The sequence below is a fragment of the Rhopilema esculentum genome, chromosome 15 (assembly GCF_057945365.1).
Source record: "Rhopilema esculentum isolate cy_ngs chromosome 15, ASM5794536v1, whole genome shotgun sequence".
NCBI classification, from domain to species: domain Eukaryota; kingdom Metazoa; phylum Cnidaria; class Scyphozoa; order Rhizostomeae; family Rhizostomatidae; genus Rhopilema; species Rhopilema esculentum.
Window position 1 is genome coordinate 5,097,626 of NC_142829.1, and position 19,482 is coordinate 5,117,107.

The following is a 19,482-nucleotide window of genomic DNA, read 5'->3' on the forward strand; positions in this document are numbered from 1 at the left end:
CCACTAACCATTTCATCAAAAGCAATTCAAATCAAAACATATCATTGAAAGTCAGTAAAATTTTACTGGTCGAAATATGTCCCAATAGTTGTTGTTAAATCGTCTAACATTTGCACTGATGTAAAGAGGAAGTAACTGTAAACACCTACTCTTAATACCTTTTAATACAAAAGGGCTTTCGAAAGTTTCAAAATTATTCACATAGGGCATTACATGAGTTATAAATGATTTTGTGGTATGCAGTATAGACTTTTTCTTCATGGTCTAATCGTGATATTGTCAATACAAATTAATATTTGAAAGAATCGAAGGTAATGAGATGAGACTGCACAATAATGCAAATAAATGCGCTCGAATAATGCAAACAAAATAGGCCAACAAGATAACTGAATACACCAGGCAACTATAAGGATATTATCCAGGCCTATCTGCATTTACTTTAATTCTATCACATAATACAAACAGAAACATCCCTGATTGGCAAGCAATAACAAATTGGCATTTCAAGAGGGAACAGATCTGAATCAGTGTAGTATTATGTAGCAGCCTACCTTACCTTTCCACTTTGCTGTTGGTAGATTAAGATTAGGGGTCAAATGAGAGAATGATTATGAAACAGTAATACAGACATTGCAATAGTTTTTTAATTAAGTCATGTTTACTGTTTTCGATGCAGCTCCATCACTCCAACCGCTCCGACGTCCATTAACTGTTTATATCGATCTCACAACGAGACTATTTTGAACCAACTTTGAGGCTGTACGCTGCATATTTCTCAGCGTACAGAACCATTGTTTTAGCTGATTAACGGCAAATATTATTCATGGAAAGGAGCATTTTGATTGGTTAAAGTACCGTCTAGGGTATTCACTGCGTATTCATGACCGATCTCCATACAACATGAAGTAGCTCAATCTTCAAAATTAGCTTCAAAGATCTCCCAGCTTCTCTATGCTTCGCAGCGTTATTGCTTCCATGAATTTCGTGATATTTTGTACTTGTACAAAATGTAGAATATTGAAGGTAACGAATTCAACCAGAATCAATAGCCCCAAAACATTTTTTATTTATTACAATTATACGTCGTATTAATATTTTTTCTGAGAAATCTCAGGGTATTCACTGAATACCTTGAATACCCGGACGCTACGCCACTGAGTACGATATGGAGAATTGCTTTAGTAAAAATTGCATAAAAGAATGCGATTTCCAGCGAACTAGAAGCATCAAAATTCGAAAATTTAACTTACCTTCGGCGACAACCATGGTGTCGCCACGGGTGTAACTATATCCTATATCTTTCCCGATATACAGATCAATAAGGTTGGAAGGTCAATTACTTATTATTTAAAGGACAAGTGACACACTTTTCACCCTATCTTTTCTTTTCATTAACTTATAGATCATCTTTTAGAAGTAAGTTTTTCCTGGTTTGGAACAAAAAATTCTAATCAGGGGGCGCAGGGGGCGCGATTTTGCTTTTTATCACGTGACCCTATGACGTACATTGTGATAACTCAGAATTTTCCTGTAATTGATAGAGAGTTTACCAAACACGACGCGACAGGTCCAGACGAACTGAATTTGTTTAGAAGCGTGTTGTAAACGTTAATATTGCACTGTATACCAGTAGCAGCAATAACAAATTATCACAATCTACGTCACGGTGTCACGTGATTCATTTCCCGCCATGATTTCAAATGGGTTTTTAAGTGGGAAAATGAAATCAGAAAAGAAAAATATTTCAACAACACTCTCATACAGCATTTTACTTTAAGTTAAAAGAAAAAAAAATTTGGCGCCAAAAGCGTGTCACTTGTCCTTTAAATAGACGTTTGAATTAGATGTCATAGAGTTAAGTTGACAAAATGTATTGCAGAGAGGTTTGTGCCAGCAACTAAAGAATTTCGGGTTTTTTGAACCAGGAAAATTCGTAGTCCAGTGACATCTAGTAAACGACACCTAGTAAACGGAATTGTTTAAATGTTATTGCATAGCTGGGAATACCAGTCGGATATGAAAAGAAGCCCTGTGTCGTGAACACTTTGTCTCTTCGTTTTTGTTCTCGGTACCCTTTCCCTATTGCTGTCAGTTATATTAATTGCAATACGCTCATATTTTAAGTTGAAAATAATCCTATTGGTGATTTGTTTTATTTCAAATTTTTATATGTATTTTGCTTGTTCGTTATCTTGTATGTATTCGTTAAAAGTTGTTTCTATCATTTAATGTGTTGCAAACATTTAATAATATTAACTGTATCGTAAAGCAGCGTGTTACCGCTAATTTTTTTTAATTGAATTCGTCGTTTTATTAATTGAAATCGCCTCAAAGGAAAAGCTATCCTTATCAAAAATCACTTCATTAGTGAAGCTAAAAGTTACTTGTTTTTAACTACCGAATGTGTTAATTTTTACGAGGGGCAATTCACTCTTGCAAATAGCGTACGAGATTTTCCCTAAAACAAAAGGATTTCTGGGGATTTTTAGATAAAACAATAGGATTTTCGCAAAAGGTGTACGAGATTTTCTTTGGGTGATTTGTCCCTCGGATTTTTATGGAGCATAAGTTTTGAATGCTGGATTCGTAGGCTTGTGATGGATATATTTGTATAAATGATTGTATAAATCTATTGAACAACTAAGGTGGACAAAATTTTATTTTTGAATGAAATGTTGGCTCAAATTGTTTCATACATAATTCGAATTTTATATCATTTTGTTATTCTAATGTCTTTCTGTCCTCACTATAAATTCATGATCATAGCATCATATCATATGCCTTGATTTATTCGAGAGTTCGATCTTCACGTAGAAGAGTCACATCTGGCTTTGCACTGTAATAAAGTAGGTTCACAACCTCCTAAATGAAGTATGATAACGTCACACCTCTCTTAGATACAGTCACATTTCTGCACCTTTTTCAGCAGCATGAATGACTTTCTATATCGAGCAGCAATACAAACACTACAAACATTCCGAGCACTTATTATTTCTTTTGCTTTACAAATAAGACATGGTCAAAGCCAAAATGACCCCCATACGATAAATACTTGTCTTTTCTTTATTTTCGGTTTGCCTCTTGAATAAACGATTGTTTTAGTCTGATTCTGTAGCCCACACTAGCTGTTTGCAAACTACGTTATAAATGAGAGGTAATTGCAGTTTGATGCAATTTACAACGAAAAGTTTAAAATTACTATCACTCTTATCTTTATCAAGAGCTATCAATATTCTTGAGACCTCTTGGAGGGCTGAGCCAACGATAACTTTCTTATAAGCAGTATTCATTTCCACCAAATGCAAAAAATTAGTATTACGTAGCTGTTTACATCAATATGTGAAATTGTGGTGTTGATAAGGTGAGTAAATCCTTTTTCAAAGTTAGAGTACTGATTGATGATGATACAGTCGTGCGGGCCGGACAGAAACGTTAAAAGGGCCGGATGTGGCATGCGGGCCGTAAGACGCCCAGGTTCGTATTTGATGAAGACGCTTGTGGGCAGATTATATCCATTTGCTACCTTGATTTGGCAAGAGAAAAGGCACACTCTACAGAATGCATTATCCTCTAGATAATCTCGATAGACGCTCCCATCAAGAAGATTGTTTTTGAACTACCCTTTGATACGAGGACCACACAAATCTGATCACGGAAATAAACGAGACAACGGGAAACTGGAGGAGCGTTCTGTCTCTCAGCTAAACGTTCTTCCTTATCGAACACAGGTTGCGATTGCCGTGCTCGAATTTTCTGTGGTTCTGAGGCCCGGGGTATCGTTTGACTCTCTTTACAAAGTAATCTTTCTCCGGTCCGAACTACATTCGTAGAAAGTTAATCTTGATTAGCAAGAGCTCTTCTATTTACAATTAATTACCGAGATACTGAGCTTTCATCAAGGGGTCTTCTATCAAAAATGATCTGATGATTTCACTGGCTCATGTCATGGAGAAATTAAACGTGCATTATAAGAACCTAAGATGCAGTACAATTATGAAAAATAGAGGACTTTGCAATCTGCTAACTTACTTCTTTCTAAAATTTTCCGTGACAATCTTTTCCTTTGCCCTTTAAAATTTATAGTTTTGCTCTCTTTTGCTGCTATGGCAAGACTTACTTCTAAGGGCCTCTGTTTTGCTAGTGCCTCGCTTTCCGATCGCTACATCGGATTAATTGTCTGTTGATTCAAATCAAAAGCGTAATTTGTTGATTAAGTCTAGGTAAGTCTTCAATTTTGAAATTTGCACTACAATTTCATATACCATATACCGGTTAAAAAATAACGATCTCGTGAAAAACGAGGTCATACATTTGCATCTTAATAGATATCACATCTTTCATACTTCTCTTCTAAGTAATTGAGTAAGATTTGTATTTTGAGAAAGTTTAGTCCGATCCCGTAATGGAGCCCGTCATAGCTAAAGAGGCTTTTGCTCATGTTAAATGTATCTATGACTGCAACACCTCTTCTCATTAAATAGTTGTGTATTTTATTATTGAATTCTAATATACCAGCATTATGAAAGAGAGGATTCATCAGCAAGAAATCTGGAACAGCATGTATTCCCATCCATATAACTTTAGGCCAACCATTTCCCTCCGTTTCTATAACGTCCAGAACTTTCTTTACGTAGAGATCGATAACTTTGTTAAGATCAAGCCGATAATGAAGCCCCACTGCAAGCACAACGTACGAGTCTTCCCTTTTGAGATACTTTCGTATTTGCTCCATATCCTTATCTTGTAAATATTTCTTGTAATTTTCAACCAAATCAAGATTGAAGTTCACCTTGCCGTTGCAAATGGACCTTGGTGGCAGCTCCTCTAATTTGTGTGCTACGATTTCCAAGTTGCATTTTTTGATAGCTATTTGGTGATCCGCATAACAAAACGCTCGCTCTTCGTCCGTTGCTTTGCCAGGCATTGCCCCTGAATGTAGATTTCCACTTAAGAGCAGAAACATTGTTCTTGATAACTGTCTTATAACAGAGTCACCTGTAGAAAACAAAGAAATAAAAATGAATTCGGTCAGTGGTTTATTTGAGTCTATTGTGAAGGATATGGAAAACCTCAATTTGGGTCCAGGGCTCCGGACGCATGGCAAGACGGTCTCATCACATTTGGCATTTCCGGTATCTTTTCACATTATGCTCTTTCATCAATAGTAGTTGCCAATAATAGGACGCCCTATAAAAAAGTTTGGAAAGCCTTGCATCTCAAAGCAAGATTACTCGAAAGCTTTGTATAGACTGAGATAAGAAGGTGGGCTCGGGGAGGGAGGGGGTGTCAATTGCCTGGATGAGTATCTTATTTTTGTTCTTTCTGTTGATTGATTGAACAATGTATGGTTACTGCCAGTGCCATTTATGAGCTTCCATATATAAAATGACAGTATTTCAAAAAGGCATTTACCAATAAAAGCTATGTTGATGGAATGCTTGTTTAGAAAACTGCATGCCATATCTTTGGTGAAATTTTTTACTCTACAGCAGGTGTCACTTGGAACCCATTCTGAGATCTCAGCAGAATTATATTTTCTGAAGTCGGTGCATTGGGAACAATTGCAGTCTTCTGTCTTGTTGCCACAGTAACCAGTGACGTGATTACAGCAAGGCGAAGTGCTTTCTGGGTCACACGCTCCTTGCAGATCATGTCCAGGGATCGGATATTTCTTACCACACCTGCAAAGATACACATTCGGGTAAAAAGGGGGTTTCTGACAATGAAAGGACCACAAAAGCAAACATTTTACAGTTCAAATTTCAAATGGAATATTTGTTCCAATAGAGTTCATACGAGTGGCGCCACAGAAAGACTTTTTTAGAATTTTTAAAATTTTACCACATGAATTTGAAGTACTCTATGAAATACCTCCCGATATGCAAAATTGGGCCGATGAGTAAAAACCCGTGAGATATGGGCAGCAAAATATTAAAATTTTGCCAACGGATCCCTGCTATATTCACTCTGTTCATAGAGTTATGAACAGAGACCAAATACAGAGTGAAGTAAAGAAAAGTACTGGCACCTCAAACATTCGGTTCCGCCCAGTATCAGGGCTAGACTGAATGAGCAGCTAATGCTGATCTAGGGCCAGCAACTACAGAGGTTTGATGGAGCAAGAGCCTGTGCTCATCAGTCATCTGGCCATATCTCTGCCAATTCGTGACAACTTTAACTAGTTTTGCATATCTAGAGGCATTTCACGATGGTCTTTCAGTTCATGAGATTAAACAACTGTTGAATATTATCCGACAATGCTAGTGAAATTCCCCCCCCCCCCCCCCTACCATAATGGCTAAAAATCTATTTGAAAAGAGCGTTTTCTATCGTTCTAAAGGGTGTGGATCCACATTTTCCTTCGCTCAACTTGCCATTGCCCCCCCCCCCCCCATTCTTACCACACTGGCTACGCTACTGGATGTGTTATGAAATGTTTTTAAATCTCATCAAACATCGCAAAATCTCGTGGCTAAACGAATAGAAATTGTTTTATCCAAAACAGTTGGATAATGTTTTACGGTGTTGTTTGATCTGTTTAAGCAGGGCGTCATAGACTGGAGTAAACTTGGAATTGAAGTTTAATTGAACAAATGTATTTATACTTTTTGTTTTTTTGTTTGAACAAATACATCTTTTTTTAATTGAAAAAATGTATTTATACTTAATTGATATTGTATTAGGGTAGCTGAAGGGTTGAATCGTGTAAAAAGGAATATTATTATAAGTTTGCTTATTTTGGCTTAGGGGTTTGTTATTTTGGCAGCTGGAAAAAGCATTTTGGACTAGGCTGAACAGTGGGGGGGGGGGCTAATTGTATGTTTGAATTTTGTAACCATGCTGCGGAGGAGAATTGGACAACGCCCAATTGGAACAGAGTTTTCCTAATAAATAGCTTTGGGCTAGGACTAAGAGCCCACAGCCTTTAGGACCATCTCAATAGCCAGTCAGCATTTTTTAAACAATCAAGAAAAACTTTTTGCTATCACAGGGCCTTGTGCATTGAACAATAGTCCTTAAAGGCAATCGAAAGAACAGATACCAAATGAGTTTAGCCTTCTTACAATATTGACCAATAAGTGCGTGTGATTTCACTCAAACGCTCAGTGATTGGCTAATATTGACTGACAGATTGATTAAGCTACTTTTAAATCTGTCGATTGCCTAGAAAAGAAACAGCCTTCATTTCATTTTCCTGAATTCCAAATTCCCTGCATGGTTCTGCAATTTGATTTTCCCAAGTGCACCGATAATCTTAATGGCAAGCATTTGACAGAGTATGGCATGATGGCCTCATATATAAACTAGAACGATGCGGCATCTCTGGTCGGCTCCCATCTCTTATTCAAAATATGTTTCAAAAATCGAAAGCAGAGAGCAGTTCTGAACGGGCAGGCCTCTAACTGGAGGATATTCTAGCTGGTGTACCCCAAGGTTCTATACTGAGACCCCTATTCTTCCTTGTATATATATAAATGACCTGACTGGAAACTTAAAGTGCAAAGTTAAGCTCTTTGCAGATGATACGTTCCTATTCACTATAAGACTCAAACACAGCTGCCAGTGACATGAACCACGACCTAGAGTTGGCGAGGAAGTGGGCTCACGATTGGAGGATGTCCGTCAATCCTGACCCAAAGAAGCAAGCAGTTGAATTAATCTTTTCGAAGAAAAAATCCGCATTGGATCACCCAGTAATAGTATTTAATAACATGTCCGTCATGAAAGTTGATGAACATAAACATCGTGGAATTACCTTGGACGCAACGTTGTCTTCTCTACTCATATAAAGGCTGCTATCTCAAAGACAAGGAAAGGTTTTGGTATGTTGAGATTCCTCTCCAGCTATCTGCCTAGGCATACTCTAAATTAACTAAACAAGCTCTATGTTCGACCCCACTTAGATTATGGCAATGTCATATACCACATTCCACCAAAAGTATGTGACTTTACCGGCGGTACCACCTTATCAAATTTAGTGGAGAAGCTAGAGTCTGTCCAATACTCCGCTGCCTTAGCTGTAAAGGGAGCCTGCAGGGGAACGTCCCGAGAAAAGCTGTACCTCGACCTTTGGTGGGAATCTCTAAACCCCTGCAGATGGAGTAGACGTCTCACGTTGTTTTATAAAGTCATAAACAATTTAACCACTGACTACACAAGGGACCCATTGCCACCAGGGGCGTAACTTGGCCAATAGTTTTGGGGGGTGAAAAGGGTTTCTGCCCTGCAAAACTGAGTGGTGCCCTGCAGACCTCGTAGCAACGGTTTGTCTATAGGTTACTAGTGAAAGCTTTACCAGTGTACACTGGTCTTTACCAAGGACAAACTTCTAAGCAATAAAAACAAACTTGAAACTTCATTGCCTATGAAATTTCTATTTCTCTACGTGAGCGTAAATTGTTTTTTATATTCACTTCATTTAATGTTGGTTTGCAAAATTAAGCTAATAAACAGCTAATTAGGGGGAGGGTACATGATGTAGACAGCGCAACGAAATTTATCCCAGTGGGGCTAAGAGTCGAGTTTAGTGAGGTAGGAGGACCCACCATGGTTGGGTACGACGTGAAGAAATTTTTTGAAATTATACCTTGTAAAAGGGCTAAAAAGCATCTTTCAGACAAAAATTTAGCAAAATACTATTGTGCTAAAAGAACTGATTGTTTATTGAAAATATTATTGTTTGTTGGGAAAAATAGGGAGGGGGATGTCATGCTAAAACTCTAGTGTTAGACGTTGGGGAAGGAAAGAAACGGCAACCTTTCGTTTCAGATTACACGTAGTTGTGAATGACAGAGGAAGATGTTGTTTTGATTGGGAGAATTTTTTTTCCTGAACAGAAATGTGCAGTTTCTTGTATCAAGAAGGCCATGTTTACCTCATAAACATATGCATCAATCATTGCATCCATTGGCTATGACTTTCGGTAAGAAATGCTTTCGCTTTGCAAATAACGGAGCTTTTCCTTACATACCTGTTCCGTTCTCCAAAATGCAATGTCAGGAAGGGAGGTTCACAACAAATACGATATTTCCATTTCAAAATTCCTAAACGGCTCTTTACAAACTTTAGAGGTGGCATTTCTGCGTGGCAATAAAGCTCTTCTTGGCGCCCTGCGAAATCTTCGATTGCCCTGCGAAATCGACTATTTTTTGGATTGGGGGGTGTCACACCCCCCCCCCCCACACCCCGCCCCCCGGTAGTTTCGCCCCTGATTGCCACCACTTCAATATTCACTTTGCGAACGTGAAAAAATTGGGCAATTACGAAAAATATAAATCTAGTTTTTATCCTCATTGCTTGCCCGAGTGGAACAAACTTGATCCTGAAATTAGATTTCTGTTGCTGTTTTCAAGACAAAGATACTATCTAAGATCCGATACTAAGATACAAAATCAGTATTTGGGATTCATGACCCGAAGGACCTGTCTCATCTTACTCAACTCAGGGTTGGTCTCAGCAAGTTAAACTTTCACAAATTTCAACACAACTTTAGAGATACAATAAACCCAATGTGTCCCAAGTAACGATGGAATCGAGGATACGGTGCAATTTTTTGTTGCTCTGCTTTTTGGTATTCAAAGGACTGATCTCCTCGCTGGAATATATACTCTTGTACGACTATATGGATATGCAAATCTTGCAAATGATGTTCTGTTGCAAATCTTATTATACGGCAAATTTTCCAAACCATCTCAATAGAAGCATCCTTGAGTTAACAATACGTTTTATACATTGTACTGGTCGCTTTATTTTGCCCACCCCTAGTAATTCAACAATCAGGTGAGATCTGTGATAATGCAAAATTACTTAAACTGCAGCAAACAACTTGTCTGCTGCTATTCGCTAATATTTTCACCTGACACCTAATTAAAGAGAGAGTGTAGTGTACTCTCTAAGTATTTTGCACCCAGTGGCATCGTCCTTGCAATGTCGTTAAGTATTTTGTAGGTAGTATAACTAGTAGATCTGTATTGTAAATTTTTATTGGAATGTAAAAAAAAATCTTAATGCAGCCGTCAACGGAATGCAGCGTATTGGCTGTATATTATGGATGAATCTATAACAATCAGCAATAAACTGTTGTTACTATTCGCCTGGGAGTAGGAACTTTTATCCTAAGGACAGAAATATTCAACTCTCATTAGAATCAGAATATCGGATTGATGGTCTCAGATTCAGGCAAAAATTGATCAAAACTGCTGCTGTACTCCCTTCAGTAGGCAGTTTACATCAATGCAGGTCAATCCGCTAGAAGATTAGCCGGGCGCATAGGATCACCTCGTTCTCGAAGGAAAAGAACACCTGTCCGGTATGAAAAGTAATCCGATTCAACATGAATCCGGTATCGTGTTAATGGCACCTTATACTTCTTCGTATAATTTGAATATAAATTGAAAATTCCTTTCTTACTTGGAATCATTTCGAAATAGACTTGTAGGCCAAGGAACTTTCATCTTTAATCTGATATCTCTATCCATATTCTTCCTGTATGATACTTCCTCTTGAGTAAGATCCCGCTTTTCTATCCATCTACCCTCTGTTGCATCCGGAATAACATTTAGGCACACCCTTGGTTGACATTTATTCATTTCCTCTTCTTCTGATAAGCCTCGAAGTAACTTGCAAACGTCAACGTTTTTGTAAAATGCAGGCCGATAAGTGCTACTGGGTAATCTATCATAGATCATGAGGACGATGAAAAAACCTATAAAGGGCACGAAGACAGTAGGTGTCAAAAGATTGCTGCAATAGAGAAGAAATAATTCAAATTAGAAAAATTAGATCTACAAGATGAAAAATGCAAGTTAATAGGACTGGAGTTATTAAGGATAGTTACATTTGTATTGGATTCTTAATTGTCTAGAATTTTAATAAGAAGTGTCTATAGTTGAGAGCCTTGAGGAGGTCTATAAAGACTCAGACGCTGATTGGACAAGTACACAGAGGCAAAGGTTAGAAGCCACAATTTTGTGAAACGAATGGCTGGCATTAACTATAATTTTTTTCGTCACATAAAGTACGAAAAACATAAAGTGCGAGGAGAAGATCAGTGGAAGTGATAATTATTCATAACAGGCAGAATATGCCTTTAAAACACATGGCTGTGAAATACTGCATCGCTAACCAAGCAGCAGGTGATAGTACAAATGATTGAATTCAATATTTGGAAATGGCTGTTCTGGTGAAAATACTGTCGAGATTTTTCGATCATAACACGAATTGCTCTCTATGCCTATCCGTATTTTGACGGATATTCAAGTAAAGAAGATGTGTAAAAGAAACATTATCGCCAAAGTGAAAAATCCTCAACAATGTTAATTCAGCAACGGAAGGAGCGGTTCACTTTTAGTCAAGCCTTGATATATCAAAACCATTTCTAACTTGAAATTACTAAAATCATTTCTAACAACAACACCAATGTGCCAATTTAAAGATTTGTCTGTCATACAAATAGAGCTGACACGAATATTGCAACACAAAACCGCTGAAAATCAAGATTAAATGAAAAATGATAGCCCTAGACTTCTCAACAGACCAAGAAGGTAATGCTATGAAAAGTGCGCATTTGGCGTTTAAACCTCATAGCATCTTAAGTCTAGTTATGGATGCTTTGTTCAGTCCTTGTAACCTTGTATCATCGGGAAAATATTTCCGCTACGCTACGTTGAAACATCGTGTCAAGCAATACAAAACATCCTGCGAAATAAACTTGAATAAAACAGCCTTGTACGACCGCAAAAACCATTAAAAGACGAAAATGAAGAGAAAAGTTAACAGATATTGCAAAATTATATCACAAACCTACCCCATGACAGCTAGCTACTTGCTGAGGGATGTTTTCCTTATCTTAAAGCCTTGAGTTTTATGCGCGATTATTCGACTATATCACGAACATATTGTTATCTTTCAAGTAAATATTTTCGAGGACGAAGGGAGCTACCATGGCAACGCCAGTTAAATGCATGTGCCCCATATTATTTAGCTTTGCGACGATTTTCGCGCACTGAACAATAATAGTTTGTGCTTGACTAACATTAATATTATATTAAACGCCGCCATCGAAGAACCCCCGCATTAATTTAACTAATATCTCAGCTCTTTCAAAAGAGTGATGACGTCACAAAATCAATTTATAGAATTATTGTCTTTACGTCTTATAATCTGGAAGAGTTTTACGAAATACTTCGAAACTTTCTGAGAATCCAGCAGCAAATTTTTAGTAATTTGTGATCAGGAACTCGGACAGGCAATAAACGAAAGTAGAAAATTTTTCAGCGACTTTTGAGTCACAATTGATCCTTATGAAAAGTCAATGCTTGCAAAAATCCTGAATAGAGCAGCAAGGATTGTAACAAGCAGCTAATACGAAGCTTCTCTGCTTTTCAGCATCGTGTTCATCTTGTAACTAACTTGCTTTCCCAAGATTTTGAGAACGGTTTTCCACTCATCTGAAACTGATCTTAGAATATCTTAAATGAAATTGCCAATAGCCGAAAGGCCTTTTCTTATCGTGCTGTGAAACTCTGGAACTGCCTGGAAAGAGAGACCAGATGAGCATTATTCTTAAAATATTGTTTTTGGGACATTCAGACATAGTATTTGATGACTCGAATTGGTTGGAAGATGTTTTGGTTGGCATTATGAAAACTGCTCCCGTTCTAAACGTTTGTCTTAAAAAAAGTTATAAAAGCAACGCCCCACGAATACAGCCCTTCCTAGAAAGTGCTTGAGTTTATAAAAGTCCTGCGTAATCGAGAAAATAAAGCATTATCGTAATGGCCATGGCTACATGATCTTTCTGTTCCATTTGCACTGTGTTAAGCGATCAGATGCGGTTCACAATCAACGCGAGAGACCGAATTGTTTGTTTGATTTAAAATTTAACTCTTTCTATCTACACAAGTGAGGATCTTTTGTTCAAAAATCCTAGGGTGATGCTTTGAAAGACTTGCAATAATGCATTTGCATACGTTTTCTATGTCGGGCCAAAGGTGAAATCTACGCCAACCAAGCATATTTTTACGGTGCACTTTGATTGTCAAGTGAATGCTGAACTATAGCCAAGGCCAAATTACATCTATTTTCTTTTCATGGGTTTTCTGTCTTCAACAAACATGACATGGCTGTTAAATTTAACACGAGTCTTAACACCCTCCATGTTGAAAACATTTCAGTTACTGACAAATTTCAAGAATAACCGCAAATAATGGAATCCAAATATATTACAGAAACAATATACTTTACATAGCAAATTTGTCCATAGAAAAATACATTTGATAAGAATTCGGCTACTTGTATTTTAAGCTATTTCTACTAGTCTACTTAATGTGTTAAACAACAAATTGATTTTAAAAAGATTAAACCCTACCCCATAGTGCTGTCCATCGTAACTTTTCAATTTTTTACTAATTTCATAAGTTCTAACAACAGTTATATTTCTTTTTTCGAGATATTCATTAATCTCTTTATTAAAAGTCTTTATCTTATCATTACGGAACTTTGTATCTATTCTTAAGAAGCCATCAATGTTGTGCAGCTCAACCCAAATGATTCTCGGCCACCCGTTTCCTCTATCTTCAATCATTTTCAGTATGACAGACAAGAAGTCCTTTATAACCAAGTCAACTCGCAGCCAAAAGTGCAGTCCTACCCCAACAACCAGATATGAATTTTTCACCCCTAATTGCTTCTTGATAAGGGTCAATGTTTCATTGTTGATGATATTGACGTAAAGCTGTGCAGATTTTACAGTGAAGTTAACGTTGCCTTGGCAAATTGAATTGTTTTTAGCATCTGCAGTAGAATGTGAGGCTGAATAGATGCTACAATCCTTATCAGTAATTTGAAATTCCCCTTTGCATTTTTCTAAGTCTGATGCACTGGCTCTGGCAGGCATCGCCCCAAGCATTGGATCACCCGATAGCAGCAGCAGCATTGCTGATGACAACTGGCGCACCAAAGAATCTCCTGAAAGAAGCAAAAAAGGTTTTCAAATGAACCAATTCAATTCAATTTAAGCCAAGAACTGAAAATCATTAGTCATTCTAGGGGAGGTCTACTTGCAAAATGCAAATCACCCTATCACCAGAATGAAATTCTTATCTACGATTATTCATCAAATCTTTACTTTCGTTGACAGTAATATCTAATCTTATGCATGTCATAAGCTTGCTAAACATGTCACTCATGTACATGGTCAAAGCAAACCATTTTATTTGCATCAAAATCTCAAATCACTTGCCCATGCAATGTCCAGTCTTTACTCTGATTCTGTTATCTTTAACCTAAACTTTAATTGCATAATTGCTAGTGGCAGAGTTTTTAATGACCTACCTTTAGAAAAACTGGGCCTGAACACTTCATTTTGGCTAGGAAGTGCAATCAAATCCTAAGGTTACTGCGCTGTTTTTAAAGAACTTCAGGACTTTTTGTTTAAAAATCTTCTAATGATGAATATAACATGAAATTATGAAACGACACAGCTGTTCATCAAATGGGTATAAGATTTTCAAGAAAAGATGTTCTACCAAATTTCAAAAACAAACTAACTTTGAATACTCTGCCGATAGCTACCTATAAATGCCATTTTGATTTCCCATTTGTTTAAGAAATCGCATGCTTCCACTGTTGTGAAGTTTTTTAATGCACAGTCCGGATTTTCTGGTACCCATTCTACCAGCTCTGCTGACTGAAATTCGCGGAGATCCGTGCATCCGTCACACCTGCAATGATATTCCGAGTCACCACATTCTCCACTCTTTGCATTGCAGCATGGAACAGCTCCTTCTGGATTGCAAAGACTTTGTATTCTGTATCCAGGTACTGGATATGCTTTTCCACACCTTAATGAGTATAGTTATAAACATTACATAAGCAATTGTCTATGTCTTTGGAACAGGCGTTTGCGGTCACCTTCAAGTGCACCCCCACCCCTCAAACCCCTTCAATTTTCTGCGAATTTTTCTCTCAAAAAATATCAGTTGTTAAAATCTTGTAGGCATTCTATTCCATGCGTGACCTTTTCTTATCCGACTTCTCTTTATGTTGCTACTTGAAGCATATTTAGCTATCACCAACGGCGATCATATTACTAACCTTTATGTAGACAAAACTGGAATTTGACCTTGGTGGAGCCATGCAACCCTAGCAACCCCCCCCCCCCTTCTCTCTCTCTTCGCTTGGCTATAGAGTACCGAAGTGTGACGTCATTTAAAAACCTATTTTTAGAATTTCTTAAATCGGCCACATAATCTGAAAGAACGGCATAAAATACCTCTCAATTGTGCAAAATTAGTTAGATATGTTCCAAATTGGGTGAGATATGTCCAATGAAAGATTTCAAGTTTGCTAACGGATTACTGTTATTGTGGCCTGGTTCATAAAGTTATAAACCAAGTCCAAGTTACAGAGGTTTGATGTGGCAAAAGCCTGTGCTCAAGCGGCCATATCTCAACCAATTCGTAATGCCTTTAACTGATTTTGCATTTTAAGAGGTATTTTATGATGCTCTTTTAGGTTCTGGGATCAAAATTCAGAAATTCTAAAAATAGATTTTGATGACATCATCACTTCGGTACTCTATGAGACTATGTAACAATCAGGTCAGTGACTTGACTGATAAATTTCTGGTAGAACTTTTCCTTAGGCTGTCAAAATACACAAAATGCTGAAAGAACATAGTTGAATATGGGATTGGTCAGTTAGCGAGATTTTAGGCTTTGATTTGCTGGCAAGGAATTTTCCACACAAATAAAACCAGTCACTGAAGTAAAATTTAGCGACAACTAATAATCTATGAATAAATTTGAATTACCTTGAGTCGTTGCGATAGAGTTTGGCAGGCCAGTTCATCCGCACTCTTATCATTTCATCCATTTCTTTTCTTTTGACGTAATCCTTTTTGGTCAAACCTGGTCGCTCTTTCCATGACCCTATCGTTACCTCTTTTGAAAATACTCTGCATGATGTTGCAATTTTAAACGTTTCGTCTGCAATATCAACTTTGTACCATACACGAAACAGACTGCCACTTTGTCCATTAACTAGACCACAATACCTTCCCAAATAGATGAATGTTAGCATGGCAAAGCCAAGGAATAACCAAAAAATATTTCTGAAAGGATACAAAGATGAATTGTAATAACTGAAAGAAAAAAATTTCTTTTTTTTTGCATTCAATTGTAGATAGTTTTCAAATAATCTTCTCACAATAAAATGTGAATGAAACTTTTAAAGGAAAGACATTTTGATTTTTAGCAAAAATATAGGCTTTCCGAACGTCTACTGTTTTAAATCCGTAAGTCGTTCGTTCTTCTGCGAGGGCATATCCAACTGCGAAAAGTGGACTGAAATCCGTCACCTCTAGGCACTTGACAAAAACACGCGCCGATTCAGAACGAAAAGAGTTGTGAATTACTGGAACAATTTAACCAATGAAGTCATCAACTCTTCGATAGAGCAACAATTGGAACAAGCATACTATTGGCAAAAATATGCGGACAAATCTGAACACACTTATACCCTGATAGATCATAACAAAGAATTATGATAGAGAATTTACAATTGGTGAATGCATTTCGGTAAAAACCTAACTGTATGCTTCAGATTCTTGTAGCGCTTGTATCAATAAATTGCACAACAACAAAAATTAGGGACGTCGCGTCACTATTGACAAAATTAGCGCTAGAGAAGAGGGGTTCATATCTTCAGGAGTTTGATGAAAACTGCAGAGAAGCTTTTATAATAGTTTTCCAAAAAACGGAATTTTCAGTTGTAGGAGATACTCGATTTAAAAACACTAATTTGAGTTTTCAATGCGATGACTATTTAAGAATGAATAAATTTAAAAAGCACAGCATACATAGCAAGCGAGCAAAAGAGTATGAAAAGAACAAAAGAAGGGTGTACCAGGGGTACCTACACAGAACCTAATGATTTAAAGGAATTTACAGTTATGAAGCAGTAACATTTGAGGTGAGATTCTTTGTACGTTTGTGTTTTTGACGACTTTACATCAATTCCGATTTGCATGTGAAAAGGAAAATTCCATATATTTTAGCACTCTTTTGTTTCACTTGTATAAAGAGAATAGTTACTACATCATAGAATTTCATAAGTAGAACTATCTGTACTTAAGGGCTTTTTCTTACATGTTTTCTATGCATCAAAATTAATTTTTAGGAACTTTCATGCAGTATAAAGCCGCTGCTTGAGGGAAAATTAACACGTTGCGACCACTGACAGCGCCAGCTACTAGGATTTAGGTCTTCGTGATCTGGGGATCTGAGGGGTGGGGGGGGGGCGGATATGACAAAACAAAAACTTTCAGACTAAGCCTTTTGCCGCCAGAAAACCGTCTTTTCCCAGCAGGAAACGCCAATTTTATCTGAAGTAGAGCTCTACGACTGACTCTTGGTTACATAAAGGCAAGTTAAAGACATATAGAGTGAAATCGCGAAAAATTGTGTTGCCAAAATATTACCCCTTGCCCAAAATTTTCTCATTAAATTTAGCCAAAATACAAAATTGATTCCCCCGTGCTGCCTTCTGTGTGGAGGAAAAGCTTTCCGAAACATTCTTTATTACAATGTCGTAGGAGCCTTAGTTACGGATAAGACAAGACGAAGCCAGGAAAATCAATTTAGGATCCATGCATGATATGTGACGAATACTAGACAGCATGTATTTTGTCGAGATTTTTGCAATGATATTAATTGCTATGCAGGTAATTTTCACGAGTTTATTGTAAAAAAAATTAGGCTTATCCAACACACAGTTTATATGAGTTGACAGAAACTCAAGTTATGCTGACCAGTTACTTGATCAAGGAAAAATACGTAATTTTATTCAATCATTACTATTACGAGAAAGAAGCTACTTACTGCCTAGACAGAGAAACAGCAAAAAACCTCATTGCCCTAGATTCGCCAAAATTTTTCAACCTGCTGCAATACTTCGAAAGCAAATCTAAACTTCAAAGTATTTCAACACGTTTGCAACAGTTTTATTGACATTACTGGCTGCTAGGGAACGCAGAAACGGGTAACCCGGAGAATGACCAGAATCTCTTTTCATAGCCACGAATAGCTTAATTTACCTGAGCATCACGAAGGGGATAGACTGCCTTTAAATATTTCGAAGAGGGAGTTAAAAAGAGCGGGAAGATTGAAACATTCCACGATTAAGAAAAAACTAATGAAGATATAAATAACAAAATAAAACAAAACAGCCAACAATGTACTGAAAGTGTATAAATTGATTCAATATGAACATCACAAAAACTTCCCTCTGTATCTTCTGAAGGTAAAATTGCTTCTCTTGGAAGCATTGTCACGATGTTTGACCCAATCAGCAACCAGTTTAATAATTACCTAATTCAGATGTGTTCTTTGTTTTTTTCTCTATTTTCCGATAAAGTTCTCTTTCAAGTGGGAGAGGGGAACGTTTTACTAAAAGGTTGTTTGAAAGAGGGGGTGTTATTTTGGATGACAACATTTATAAAGGCCTGGTTACACGAAAGAATATTCAACAAGAATCATGATATTCTTTTGTCATTTTTGCTTGTACTCCGATGGAGAATTCTTCAAAGAATAATCTTGGCACCTATTCTTTTCAAGAAAGAATAAAACTCTCTGCCCTATCTATATGGACCGCCCCGTCGATTCCATTCTGGGTGGTTGGTAAGGTACCTCCTTACAATATTCAAAAGCTTTGGAAACTTTCCAAAGAAAAAATAAAGCGGGTTTGAGAATGATCGTTTTCTTTAAATCGTTTTCTATTGGCCTTCCTCACGGTCATAGACTATACGACAGCCATGTTTTCCGGGCTATGTGAAAAAGGAACTTACAATAACGTCTTGAACGTAGTTAAGCTACCCTCGCAAGTTTTGGCTACATTTTTTGCAATTCTTTCCTGCAATAGTATTTTAAAAAGATCTTAAGAACATTTGCCGGTATCAATTTCACCCCTGTTTGTTGCTCAACTCGCATACAAAAGCACAGAAAAGAGTTCACATCCGTACACATCCGCATTTCCATTGTCAGAATATTCTTCAAGTCAGGATTAAAATGCAACTAGTTTGAATTAATTCACCTCGAGAAGAATATCAAACAATAGGACGATGACACAAATGGATTATTCTTTAAAAATTCTTCATCAGAATACAAGAAAGAATATTCAAAGAATAAATTCTTGTGTTGTTAAAATAGTATTATTCTTGTTGAATATTCTTTCGTGTAACAGGGCCTTTAGGTGCGGGGCCATTTTGGCTACCATAACTGTGGGGCCTGAAGCCACTGTCTCAAGTAAATAGCTAAAGCTTCTTTAGCATTCATAGATTGTGAGAGAAACTTATAATAATTCAGGCATCTTTGGCAAACTTGTTGCTAACGGGCAACGATTTTCTGAAATGTTTCTTCCGCGATATTGAAGTTAAAGAAATTGGAGCAAGGTGGCAACATCATAGATGCTATTTTATCCTAT

At 37.2% G+C, this 19,482-nt stretch overlaps 1 protein-coding gene across 1 annotated transcript; it reads right to left on the reverse strand.

The window, feature by feature from the left end:
- Positions 1-1,926: 1,926 nt before the first annotated feature.
- Positions 1,927-19,396, reverse strand: LOC135685081 (uncharacterized). Its single transcript, XM_089112839.1, has 7 exons — positions 17,883-19,396; positions 15,815-16,114; positions 14,575-14,843; positions 13,304-13,968; positions 10,411-10,769; positions 5,413-5,681; positions 1,927-4,995 (listed from the first exon to the last, which is right to left on the reverse strand). The coding sequence occupies exons 1-7, from the start codon at positions 17,912-17,914 to the stop codon at positions 4,319-4,321; spliced, it is 2,571 nt and encodes an 856-aa protein (XP_088968965.1). The 5' UTR covers positions 17,915-19,396; the 3' UTR covers positions 1,927-4,318.
- Positions 19,397-19,482: the final 86 nt, after the last annotated feature.